The sequence below is a fragment of the Dermacentor variabilis genome, chromosome 3 (genome assembly GCF_050947875.1).
Source record: "Dermacentor variabilis isolate Ectoservices chromosome 3, ASM5094787v1, whole genome shotgun sequence".
Lineage (NCBI taxonomy): Eukaryota > Metazoa > Arthropoda > Arachnida > Ixodida > Ixodidae > Dermacentor > Dermacentor variabilis.
Window position 1 is genome coordinate 151,876,634 of NC_134570.1, and position 13,893 is coordinate 151,890,526.

At 44.1% G+C, this 13,893-nt stretch overlaps 1 protein-coding gene across 1 annotated transcript; it reads left to right on the forward strand.

The window, feature by feature from the left end:
* The first annotated feature begins 247 nt into the window (after window positions 1-247).
* On the forward strand, window positions 248-13,441 carry LOC142574811 (monocarboxylate transporter 12-like). Its single transcript, XM_075683820.1, has 5 exons — window positions 248-438; window positions 2,623-2,766; window positions 4,165-4,507; window positions 6,233-6,765; window positions 13,242-13,441. The coding sequence occupies exons 1-5, from the start codon at window positions 267-269 to the stop codon at window positions 13,439-13,441; spliced, it is 1,392 nt and encodes a 463-aa protein (XP_075539935.1). The 5' UTR covers window positions 248-266.
* The last annotated feature ends 452 nt before the right edge of the window (window positions 13,442-13,893 follow it).

Below are 13,893 nucleotides of genomic sequence, written 5' to 3' on the forward strand. Positions count from 1 at the left end.
TTGTTCATGGCAGCTTTTGTATTAAAGCAAGACGCTTAGTTGCTTTAGCAGAATAAGGACGTTCAAAGCAAGCTGTACACTTTTTTTGACATTCCATGTTGTATTACATTGATAAATGTTTACATAATTATACTAGACAATAATGTACCGGAAACCTTCTTTTGCTGTCACATGATCTTTCATTCCTGTTAAAAGGCAGATGTGAGAAAATCCACCCGAGCCTTGCTCCCCGAAATTTTTCAGATCAAGGCTGTGGAACAACCGACATGGATCGCTGCTGGATGGTGCCGGTTACACTGGCTGCAGCTGCATTTCTGGTTTGCATGCCCTGGTCGTGGTCCGGTCTTCTGCTCGTGTTTTTCATGCAAAAGTTCGACACAACGAGGGAAATGGCTTCCTGGCCAAAAAGCATCGCTGCTATACTAAGCCATCTTTCGGGTATTCGCGCAGCTGGGTTCCACTTGTATTTTTTACGGTGGGCTTCTCCCTGTGCTACACTACTTCATGAGTCGTTCATACGCACTATCGGACCACTTCACTATCAACATCCTACAATGTTGTGGTATCTATTACAGTTCTTAAATTGATAGCCTCACCATGGCAGAGCATTCATCAAATGAAAATTGAAATGCTTCTTCGGCGTTGGCCTGAACCCTCACTAACTCACCATAATAACGCTTCAAGAGGGGGGAACTTTGGGCCCGTTGGTCCGACATGTTCAAAGAGGAAAAGAACCGTGACTTCAGACGGTACGTAAGACGAACGAGTGGACAGGACTAGCAGTAACTAGCAACAGTTGCTAGTTACCGCTCGTCGTGTCCACTCCTTCGTCTTACGTGCCGTCTGTAGTCGCGGTTCTTTTCCTCTTTAAAATAATGTAGCTTAGTCGACCCACCCGCACGAGCACAAAGCAACCAAGTCTGGCTTGCTTGGAGACACCAAAATCATAGCCCGACGGACTCAGTCGGGCCTGGACTAATGAAAATGCCACTCCGGAAGGATAACTCGACTGAAGGGCTCAAGTACGCATGTTCATTGCGTATCTAGTCAGTGCACAGAGCTGGGCTCTTTGGCTTGAGCAAGATTCAGAGTGCCAAAAAATGGGAAAGTATATTATGTAACAAAAGCAAAAGTCGTTTTTTTTTCATGTTGTGTTTACACGTTCTTTTAGGTCTTCAAATATGCAAAATCACTCGGGTTAATTCATATTCACAGAGTTACCGACTCCCGTTCACTATTTTATGAGCACAGGCACACTTTGAGTCAATAATCTCAGACAGAAACAGGAATTCTGACTTAGATATCGACTTACAGTCTTACAGAATTCTATGACCAAATTAACTCAGACTCATGCAATGACGGACTGACTTGGAATAGCAAAATCAGGACTATACTGTAAAATATGGTAAAATAAATAGGTGAAAATATCAGCTCCTTTTCCAAGCATTTAACCGTCAAAATGATGGGAGTCCATCATTTTGTAAGGCCTACGCCATAGCGTGCTTCTCAAGGCGGCCAGTCGATATGCGGTAATTTTACCATAATAATTGCATTGATACTGCAGGCGAATTTCCGCCATCATTGTCACCACCCCCGCCGTCATCGCCGCGATGTTCCGTATAAGATCCAAGTGCGATAAAGTCACTGCCGTGCGCTGTATAAAGGTGAGACAGAGGCTTGCGAGGGTGAGCCGTGAAGGATGGTTGATGCGGCGGCGTATTCTCGCGCGCGCAAAAGGGGGGAGAGCAGAGATTCGTGCGCCAGGAGTGGACGGGATGCAAGAGGGCCAAGTTATTTATGGTCACTTGTATGGTCACAGTGGTCACTTGTACGAACGTTATTACATGACCACAGATGAGCCTGGGCATTCACCAATATACAGAGGGATCCCGTGTCTTCTTGCCTCTCGGAACCTATCGCCGATATCGCTCTGAACGTTGGCTGTCAGTACTGCACAGAGGACAGCGCTTATGCTTGCGATAGCCCGCTGACAAAATGGCGCATACTGGGAAGGAAACTAGTTGACGCAGTGTAGTTCACTAGATGGATCGAAAGCATAATGCATTACAACACTCGTGCTAGAGGTGGCTGCAGTTTGTACTGTAGTTGTAACTAATAAGCAACACATGAGGAAAACTTGGGAGATTAAATGTTTAATATCTCGGCATGGTGAGAGCGCCTGTATTTGCGGAGGGACATGGCTTGCGTAACCTATTATAACGACAAACGATGATAGTGATCCCCACCAATATGTGCAATTAGGCATTGATATTGAAGTATAACTGTCATACCATGAGTTCTGAGTGTTCGAAGGCTCGCCAAGGAGTAAACTCAGTAAAGTTGTGTGCTCTTCATGGTTGAAAGAGCTTGAGTGATTCTGTCAGAAGTCATGCGTCGTCGCGTCCTGCTTGATTCTTGGTTACTACTTCTATTTCTTTTATGTATACTTTAACGCAAACAAGAATAACGCAACAAGTACCCCAACCTACACGTGATATTGTACCCAAAGGTGTATGATCGTTATTCCTAAGTGAATAATTGTATAGTTGGCAGCGTAGAGTCTGATGCACGTAATCTTAAGACACTGATCAAAGATAAAAAGGAAGGTCTCTTCATTCCTAGGATTGGTCGTGTATGCCCTTCAACGGCGCATCAAGACGTACTACCTAGTGTTGGGCAGCACGATTCTCACATCGGTGGCATTTATATCGTCAGCTTTTGCTCCTAACCTCTTCTGGATGACAATAACTTTCGGCGTTATCCACGGTAAGCACGTCAATCATTTACATCCCTCCGACACTGAGTCCCGGTTCATATTACAAGTATTCTTTAGTGATGCTGTGCACATATCATATGGCCGATTATCTAGTTTACGAAGAACAATAAGCATTTTCACTAAATAGACGGCCATTCTTTTTGGAAAGCTTATGACGAAAGCAGACAATGTCATCACAATATCACTGGCCTCTTTTTTGAAAGGAACGACGCATCAAGCTTTGCAAAATTTAGAGCCGGTATGGTATAAAAGTGACTTAAGTGCTATGGCAGGACGAGTGACAGCACTACAGAATTTCTCGCCGTGAGGACCAAAAATATGTGATGTTGGTGGCTGGCTAAAGAAATGAGAAGAAAATCAGGGCATATTAACAATTGCAGGTGAAAACGCTCGGCAGCCCTAATCTTGATGTGTGTACCTTTTTTCTTGTGGTTTGGCTACAGCTTCTTATTCAGGCTCTGTCTTTGCAGTAGTACACAATCACAGGATAATATTTAATTTTTCCTTGTGTATAAGCGGTACTAGGCAACCTAAGAAGTTGACATGTGAGTGGCTGCCATCGACGCGTTTTGGGCATGATATTACATTGGACGGCCGCTGTGCGCAGTGTTACCGTCTTGAGACAATATCACGAAACGTAAAGCTTTATTTCAAGAAGAACAACAAAACATTTTGCGGTGAATAAGTTCTGTATATTCTTTTGACCTTCCGCCAGATACGTCAGAGATGAGATGGTACATTCTCTCCCAACCGTTTAAACTACAGGATGCTCGTTCCCCGTCGGAGAAATTGCCACTAAACTTACTTCATTCTTGCTTTTTTGTAATAAATATGCATCTGAACTAAGTGTTGATTCAACTACGTAAAATCTCATCACAGGCCATGAATCAATTGCACTTGAAAAAACGAAAAAATGCCCATTGGTATCGCCAATGTGTGTTCCTTTGACACTGAGGAGAAAAAGAATTTACTGTCCATGTTGTTTTGATGTGGATATTTTTATTTGACGTAGTGGTAAATCATACGCCTGAACATCTAACGCGGCAAGCCTGCCCTCAGTATAGCGGAGCAATAAGAACACGCGAGTTAACCTAATGATATTGGCGTTCACATATTGTGAGATCCTCCCATAAACTTTATTAATACCGGTGTCTTTTTGAATAATACACAAGGCAATTTTTCTTTGGCTCATATATGAAATTTAAAAAATCATACCTGTGAGTAAGTTTAGGGAGCGGGTGGGAAGTTTCATTTTTTGGAACAATGATTCATTCCTGTATGTGTGTATCTTAAGATTTGTCAGTTCCAGAGAATCGCGCAGGACGCGAAATTCTTCGCCTGAACAAATTGTGTGAGCAGTGAGTAAAACGAAATTTCCTACCATGCAGGCTTCGGTCATGGAATATTCCTCACGTCCTCGACCATATACACACTGCTACATTTCAACAAGTACCGTGCCATCGCAACATCATTCGTTTTCATCGCGTTTGGTTTGTCAGCTGTCGTCAGCCAGTTTGTACTCGCCGGGCTCGTGGAAGTCTACGACCTGAATGGAGCACTGCTATTGTACGGGGCTATTCTAATGAACTCAGTCGGGATTGTTATGCTGGCTAAAAATCCTCCCACCTTCAGACTCGGTTGCAACCGAAACAGCCTCGAACTTCATGACAATGCACTTTCCACGCAACAGAATCATGGAGCTACAGGCGATGACAACGCACCTACCGAAAGGTACTGCAATCGTATTTTCACAGCTTGCTGCAGTGTAGTACTTAAAGTTCTTTCAACGGGCATCGAAGGTCATAAACATGCTCGTCATGATCTCACCAAATTACGCGGAGAATCGCTTATTGCAGTTGGCCATGGAAGAGGTAATGTAGTCGTGTTGTTGGCATCAACCCGACATTATCGCTTGCTGGTCAATATACTGACAATGGCAAAGTGACACGTTGAAGCAGGATTTTACCACTGCTGTGCCGTAGGCATGGCAAGATATAGCGCATTCCCGCGAGTATATCTTACTTCGGAAATACGGTAGCCTTACTTTCAATCCTAACTGCCGCTAAATCATGGATTAATTTAAAATTGGTAATCATTTGTTTCTGTCGTCGTCATCATCATCATCAGCAGCAGCCCGGTTACACCCACTGCAGGGCAAAGGCCTCTCCCATACTTCTCCAACAATCCCGGTCATGTGCTAATTGTGGCTATGTCGTCCCTGCAAACGTCTAATTCTCATCCGACCATTTAACTTTCTGCCACCCCCTGCTACGCTTCCCTTGCCTTCGAATCCAGTCCGTAACCCTTAATGGCCATCGGTTATCTTCCCTCCTCATTAAATGTCCTGCCCATGCCCCCCCCCCCCCATTTCTTTTTCTTGATCTCAACTAAGATGTCGTTATCTCGCGTTTGTTCCCTCACCCAATCTGCTCTTTTCTTATACCTTGACGTTACACCTATCATTCCTCTTTCCATAGCTCATTGCGTCGTCCTCAAATAGAACCCTTTTCGTAAGCCTTCAGGTTTCTGCGTTGCACGTGAGTGCAGGTAAGACACAGCTGGTATGTACTTTTCTCTTGAGGGATAATGGCAACCTGCTGTGCATGATGTGAGAATGCCTGCCGAACGCACCACAGCCCATTCTTATTCTTCTGATTATTTCGGTCTCATGATCCGAATCCGCCATCACTACCTGCCCTAAGTAGATGTATTCCCTTACCACTTATAGTGCCTCGCTACCTATTGTAAACTGCTGTTCTCTTCCCGAGACTGTTAAACATTACTTTAGTTTTCTGCTGATTAATTTTTAGACCCACTCTTCCGCTTTGCCTCTCCAGGTCAGTGAGCATGCATTGCATTTGGTCTCCTGAGTTACTAAGCAAGGCAATATCATCAGCGAATGGCAAGTTACTAAGGTATTCTCCACTAACTTTTATCCCCAATTCTTCCCAATCTAGGTCTCTGAATACCTCCTGTAAACACGCTGTGAATAGCATTGGAGAGATCGTATCTCCCTGCCTGACACCTTTCTTTATTGGGATTTTGTTGCTTTCTTTATGGAGGGCTACGGTGGCTGTGGAGCCCCTATAAATATCTTTCAGTATTTTTACATATGGTTCGTATACCTCCATGACTGCTGAGGTTTCGACAGAATCAAACGCTTTCTCGTAATCAATGAAAGCTATATATAAAGGTTGGTTATATTCCGCACATTTCTCTATCACCTATTGATAGTGTGAGTATGGTCTATTGTTGAGTAACCTTTACGGAATCCTGCCTGGTCCTCTGCTTGACAGAAGTCTTAAGTGTTCCTGATTCTATTTGCGATTACCTTAGTAAATAGTTTGTAGGAAACTGACAGTAAGCTGATCGGTCTATAATTTTTCAAGTCTTTGGCGTCCCCTTTCTTATGGATTAGGATTATGTTAGCGTTCTTATTCTTATTTTTTATGTAAGCTCAGAAAACCGACGGTGCTCCAACCAAACGGATAAAGCAAACCAGCCCGAGAGCAGTACCTTGAAGCATGTTCTGGCCCTCTTCAGCATGCCTTCATTTTACGTTCTCCTTGGAGCCATACTAGTTGGAGACTACACTTGCGTCGAGTTCCTGACGACAATCGTGGATTACGGAGTAGACAAAGGCTTCGAGCTTGGCAGCGCCAAGCATTTGGTGACATACTCTTCAGCAGGCCAACTTGTGGGCCGTATTGTAGTTCCAGTGCTAGCAGACTGTGTGCCTTCCACCCGCCGACCGCTGTACACGTTTAGCTTTGCGGCATTTGGTGTGTGCATGATGACAATGCCACAAGTGACTTACATTGCGCCGGTGGCAACGTTAGCAACACTGGCGGGAGTGGCGCAGGGATACATCTTGTGCATCCGGTACGCGCTTCTCGCGGAATACCTGGGAGTGGAGAGGACGGCGGCCTCCAGTGGCATCGTCGGCATCGCCATGGTGCCGGTGTCTTTGGTCAGCCCAGTGATCATAGGTAATTGCTCAGTGAACTTGCTGCTTACCCCTAGAAAACCTTTCGGGCAAAACTACACGATTAGTTTGATTGTCCGACTACAGTACATCAACGAGATTTTGTGAGTTAAAGTCTGCTACAGAATTCTCGATTCCTAGCTGGCGTGTTCACAAAAGGACTATTGGTCTTACTGTACAGGCTACCTGCTATGCAAGCGCCCTTGACTAAGGTTTGATGTTGTAAATGAGTACATCAAATTTCAATTGCTTGTATCATGCTGTTTTTGTTATATTAGTGGAGGCGAATGCTTAAAACGACTACATATGAAAGTGATTTTCATATGGCCCAAAATTGGATTTCAGATTATTTGCGGCAGAATGTTGAAGGAAGATTTTTCTCAGGCTACTATATATATATATGAAGAGTACCTCTGACTGATATATACGCATGCTAAAGAGGCACTCAGGGCATCGTTAACCTTGATATTGTGTATTTGTATTGTGCTTATTTGACCCAAACATTAGTGGTGATCAACAAGATTTTTATAAAGCGTGCTTTACAGCCAAAAAAAGAATGCAAACTTTGAGCAATCAAGACATCTGCGGCCATAACCCACTGCGCATCTGGAAGGCAGAGGGTGCCTGTGGAAAATAAGAAGTGACAGTATTCAATCTCCTAGTTTTTTTTTTTTTTGATCTGACATGGTGTTCGAGATTTGCGGTAATTTTCCTGACATCCTGGTGGTGTTCGTAAACTAAAAAAAAAGATATTGGCCACCACAACCCCAGTTGTGCTCGAAGGAACCCGACGCTATATTGTCTGGCAAAATAACAGTTCTCACGAATGGTCCTAATTTTCGGGAGCGAAATGACAACCACAGCTGTAACGTCTGTGCAAGCTGCTGGTATGGGCAGTGGGAATGACGCAGTGGTTGTTGAGCATATTCTTCATTATATTCAAGCAACAATATTAGCTCCATTTAGGGGACGTAGCCTTTATTTCGGCGACACGTTATTGTTTCAGTAGGGCATCATCATGGGCCTCGAGTGTCTGAGCTGCATGACAATGACAAGTGGCCTCGGCTTGATTACTATTAAGATCGTCGAACACCGCTGGAGTGAAGAGCCACTTCGGGCAAGCCATTCTTGGCGCAGCGCACTAAATCGTCGGCAGCTGCGCTTCAAGAATCCGTGTGGTGTGGACCCGATTTTTCCCCATAACGGAGAAATTAAAAACATGTTTTCTTCATTAAAGATCACCGGGAAAGCGGCTAAACGAAACGAATACCAAGATATTGCTTCTGCACACACACACAAAAGAATGGCACGCTTCCCTGGAAGCGGAAAGAGCGGAATCAGCTTCCCTTCAGGATCGGCCCACATTTTCAGTCCGCACATATTCCGGGACCTGCCAACTAAAACAGAGAAATTGCGTGGAAACCGTGCTAACTCAGCAAGACCGCTTCGCATTAAAAGCGGCAGGAACAGTGTAAAACGCTGACCTTCACTCAGCCTTTCCGTTTTTACTGCAAATCATTTATGTACAGTTTAACCCCTGTTTTCTGTAACAGGTATCTAGCCGCCATGCATACGTTTCGTGGGCTACTCCCGAAGAGAGCGAACCATAAAAATATGGGATGATGTGCCACTGGTACCAGTCGGCCTGTGCCACTGGGATGTGACGCTTTGCAATGAACTTCTTGAATACGAAGTTTAATATCTGCCACTGGGTATGTGTAGGGTCCTTCGTTTTCGGGTAATAGCAAAGGTTGCCTGCATTTGTGAACCGAGCAAGTTTTATGAAATAAGGGTTAAACCCTCCTTCACCCCGAAATCTACCCTTTCGTAAAAGATAATAATAAATGCAGGTGTCACAAAAGTAATCAAACATGCCCGCCATGTGTGAGCAATTGGTCAGTATACATTATATTATTATTGGGTGAACAGGGTACATGCCTCCTTTTAGCTTAACGATCAAGCACTAGCCGGCTTATGCATTATTCGCTTGCCGGGCTGTGGAAAATGACAACTTGCTGCTTGTTGTTTTTTTTTTTAGTAGCCGCCTTTATATTCATTCTACAATGGACCATAGCTTCGATATTCCCGCATGTCACAAACATGAAAACGGCGGTAATGCGCTGCGAACGAAACGCTACACTGACTATACGACTCTGCATTGCGAATGTTAGCTGTGACCTGAAGAAGGCATTGAACGAAATATGTTACATTCAACCAAAAGTGGCTCATAAAGCTAGTTGGCATTCCGTCATTTCTTCTTTAGCAAGAGCTGATAGTGGTAACAAGAGCTGATAGTGGTAACAAGTAAAACAAGAAAAATTGGCAGGAATGAAGGCCCGATAGGTCTAGTAAGGACACAGAAATGCTTAAATGCTCAAACGCTGGTCAATAGGGTCTTGTAAGATAACAAAACCACAGCATCTTTTGCGAAGCACGCCTATGTCAACTACTATTCTTTTTTTGATAAAAGAATTCCACTGAACCAACTAAATAACGCATTGCCAAACAGGTCTCGATTCGTTGTTTTCTTGATTTGCTATGTTTTCAAGTGTAAATAAAGCCTGCCAACGAGGATTTGTATGTATCAGCTCAATTCGTGATTACCGACCAGCTTTCATTGTCGGTACGTATTCCTATGAGGGATATCGCTGGTGCCGAACTTCCCTTTCGTGCCCAAAAAGGTGAATATTCCTTGTGTTACTAATTTCTATAGGTTGCCAGGAAACGCGAACTTTAGCTTTACGAATGACAAAACCACTAATTGGTGCCCGATCTCTCTCTTTAAGAAATATCAAACTCGAAAATGAAGGGCCCTGCTTATGTACCACGGGAGTATGTCCCGCTGGGTATACACCACTGGGAACGTGTCGCAAGGCTCACGGGGCAAGTGCTACTCGTTCTGTCCACTCTTCAGTGATCTCCTTTGACGCAAACATGGGTTGCGATGTATCAGATGAATGCAAAACACCGGCGTTGCTGCAGAATGTATACATAACGCTTCGCATTAGGTAGTTGTCGAGAATGTTTTTTTTGTGTGTGTTTCGTGAATGCCTTCGAGGTGAACCGTTATCAACTTTTCCACGTTTCAACCTTTGCACGTTTTCTGAACTTTGCTGTGCCGTTCAGTTTCACGTTATGCTTCCAGTCAGAGGTTCTCTGGGAAGCAAAGCGCTCATTGCAAAGATGCTTGTCGGCGTAGGAAGAAGAGTGTATGGTGGAAATTTCAGCGCGTGATATGAAAATTATGCCCCCTGCCGCGCTACCATGATGCATGAACGTGAGGGGGAGGATGCACAAGGCCCGGGGGGGGGGGGGGGGGAGTGGAGACTGTTTTACAAGAATAAGGAACCAGGTCGCATAGTCCTTTCGCAAAATGCAAATATCCTGTCTTTTCCTGCTATCTTTATAGAGCACGCACGTAACGTCTCCATTACTGAATTCTGTTTCCGCACTCAAAACGAGCATACAAGGTGAACACACTAACAACAGCTCTGATTAGACAGATGTGTGCACCGAGCACAATTTTAAGTTGCGATGAAAAGAACGAGTTCAGGAGTTTGGACTTTGTTACGTGAATGTGTTGTATTTTGTTTCAGACACAACAAATATTGCTCACTGCACTGGAAATTTCTTTTAAATGCTTGATACGTAAATGCTAGACTGAATGAGTAATTCATCGGTGCACATAGCTTAAGTCCGAAGCCAACATCAGTGAAAAAGTACCTCGATGGAGATTTAGTGAATACTTCCGTAGGAATTAATACCTTATGGCGTGAATTGCTGTTAGAGCGGTCCTATACATTAAAGGCAGAACAGTAAAGGCCACTCTACCCCAATTAGTAAAAAATGAAAGGAATTGCTGCATTTTCAAAGCCTCTACCAAATACTACATACACACATTCCCTATACATTAAATCAGGGCAACAGCAGAGTATCCTCATTGCTGCATTAGCCGCGTACTACCTAGGCGTCAACCGCCGCCAACTTCCGAAGCCAGTTACCGCTAACCTAAATAAAGATATTCCCTAGGCTGCCCTAGATTTGGGTAATTGTCCTTGTTAAGCGGTTCGTCAATATCACTTCTGCTAATATAAATTTTGTTTGTATTATGAAAATAACCTGCAATGTTTATTGTTCAAGTTCATTTCTAAGCTTCTAAACTATTGAAATTACGAAGTCACTGACCTCAATCCTGAATGATGTCTCAGTGCCTGTTGTCATTCTAACAAACCTGTCTCCTGTTTGAATAATTAATATTCCCAGACGAAGACGTCAGCACGTGTATATTTGGTTGTTGCGCACAGTGGTATTCACCTAGTGCAGAGTGCGAAGGTTACATGTAGAATTATCGGAATTGTAAGGAAGTCGAGCGCCGGACCTCCCTTAGGGAGTGTCACACTGTCAAAACAGTGTGGCATTTGACGACACCAATGTTACAGATCTAAGTACTTTTTTCATGTGTACCGACGTAGCACCCTTAAACCTACGCACTCGAACGAAATTAGCATAGAAGAGCGCAAGTGCGCGGCCAAGTTTTATCTTTTATCTCAATGAAAACTCTCCCAAGCGCATAACTACACATGACCACAGAGGCTATTCGAAGATTGATCTACCTCTAGATGGTTCCCAGTAAATTTCATTACACGTGTTCACAGTTGACACTTTAGCGCTCTGCCATTGTGCTCACCGCTAGGTGTATGTTTTAGCGACCGCGCACATTAGCCGTGCAGCTATGGTTTATGTTCCAGCATACGTTTATTGCGCTGCTTGCACATAACTATTTCGTTCAAAGTGCACTGACCTATACAACACAGGATGAGGTACAATAGGCAAAATCGTAGTGCCAGTGCGTCGTTAAAGGGTCAAGGGTGTCCCCTTTTTGTCGATTACTTCCCAAAATACCTCTACTTAACTGCAGTACAACCAAACCAATAGTTCGTATGCTAACTACAGTGTAAATTGCAGTGGGTGGAACCAAACGACCCCGTTCTGTCAGCCGTTGCTCCGTTTCAATGCCTCAGCGTGGAATATCCTTTGGTTTGGACAAATGTCTATATTGCCGTAGACAAGGCCTGAAATCCCTGCATCTGGAGACGCTTTTCTAGAGTTGGTAACCATGTAAGGTACATATATACCTCACATCTCGCCCTTTTAGGAGAGGAGGAATAATTGACAAGGGAATTGTGTGTTAAAAATACAAGGCGTTTGCAAATAAACGTTGCAATCGGTAGTCGCCTGTCAGCTATACTCTTCATGATTCCTAACTTTTATATTCAGTTGTATTCCTCAATTGACTTTTCCTTTGCCTGAACACATAAGTGCACACTGCATCCTATATATTTTCCGGCCCACTACGCTGCTCATTGATTCAAACGCACTGATGCTAACTGGTCGCCAACTGCGTGAAAACACATTAAGTTCTGGAGCTTTACATGCCAGATCAAGTTTTGATTATGAGACGCCTTACTGGTGAAGTCCAGTTTAATGTTAACCACCTGGATACCTTTACCGTGCTCCCAAGTTTCTAGACATGGGCGTTTTCGTATTTCGCCCCCATGAAAATGCGGCCGCCGTGGTCAGCATGTAATCCCAACCTCGTGCTTAACAGCGCGATACCATAGCCGCTAAGGCAGCACGGCGGGTTCCAATTGCGTGAAGTTCTTTGTAACTGCTATTCTTTGTCAATTTCTTTGCAGCAGTTCCGTATATTCAATATACAATCACGTATTATGGAAAAAGTCGCAATGAAAGCTGCAAATATTTCCAATGCTATCGAATGAATCAGTCAACAACGCAGTAGAAAAGATTACGGTCACGATCATCACTATTGCCACAGCACTGAGAATTGAGAATATACCTATAGTGCACCGTGTTCTCTCACTGAGTAAGAAAGATAATTAGATGCATGTCGTAACAAATTACGCCCACGTAGCTTCATTGATTTCTTTTCCCCTCTTTTCTGCTGTAATCACAAAAGAGGGCGAATAGGAGAAAGGGACCTCATTCGCGCAATATCTTTTGAATTTTATGGAACGCACCGCTTGAATAAGGCATGTGAAGTTAAAATGTCTGCACGAATGTACCAAGAGTACTAATTTTCCGCATTATTTTACAACCGACCCGCCGTGGTTGCTCAGTGGCTATGGTGTTGGGCTGCTGAGCACGAGGTCGCGGGATAGAATCCCGGTCACGGCGGCCGCATTTCGATGGGGGAGAAATGCGAAAACACCCGTGTACTTAGATTTAGGTGCACGTTAAAGAACCCCAGGTGGTTCAAATTTCCGGAGTCCTCCACTGCTGCGTGGCTCATAATCACAAAGTTGTTTTGGCAAGTAAAAACGCATACTTTTAAAATTTGAGAACTGTCTATTCATTCTATAACTAATCTTCATTCCAGTAGTTAGACCATGGACCAGACTTTCCGCATTAACAAGCATCATTCCTTCCTTCATTCATTGAGTGTTTTCACCATACATGCAGGACGATTTCGGGATGCAACAGGATCGTACGACAACTACTACCGGCTGCTGGGAATCGTCAGCTTTGTTGCCGCTCTTCTCTTCGGGGCACACGATTTCTGCCAGACTAAGACAACAAGAGCCGTTCACTCCCCAGATGCATTGCCCCAGGCATGGCACAGACTACTGTTTACTTGTTGCATAAGGAGTTGGGAACCTTAAACGACTGAGCACTGTGGCATCGTGCCGACGTTGGTATCAACATCTCCCACGTCGTGAAGAGAAAGCTACTATTGTGTTGCAGCACAAAATCAGAATTCGCTGTTTATACTGCCCGCCCGTGTGACCTCTTTTGTTTGCTATTCAGCTCATTTTCTCGGCCTGGAGTGCGAGTGGGAATCTAGGAGTGTTACGGTACCGGTAATGCGGACCGGCTATACTAAAGCCTCAAATATTTACTCCAATACTTTAGTACACAAATCTTAATTTTATTTACGCGTTACTCCTACTTCGTTATGTAAAAGGATTATGGATGACTTAAACTGATCGCTTAGCGCGCCCTTTATCAGAAGACACGGAAAACGCCCACTAGCTATTTGCGGACTGCCGATGGATTCTCTCCGTCGGGTGAAACCAATCTTGAAGCGGCAATGCCACAAACAGACGCACTCAGC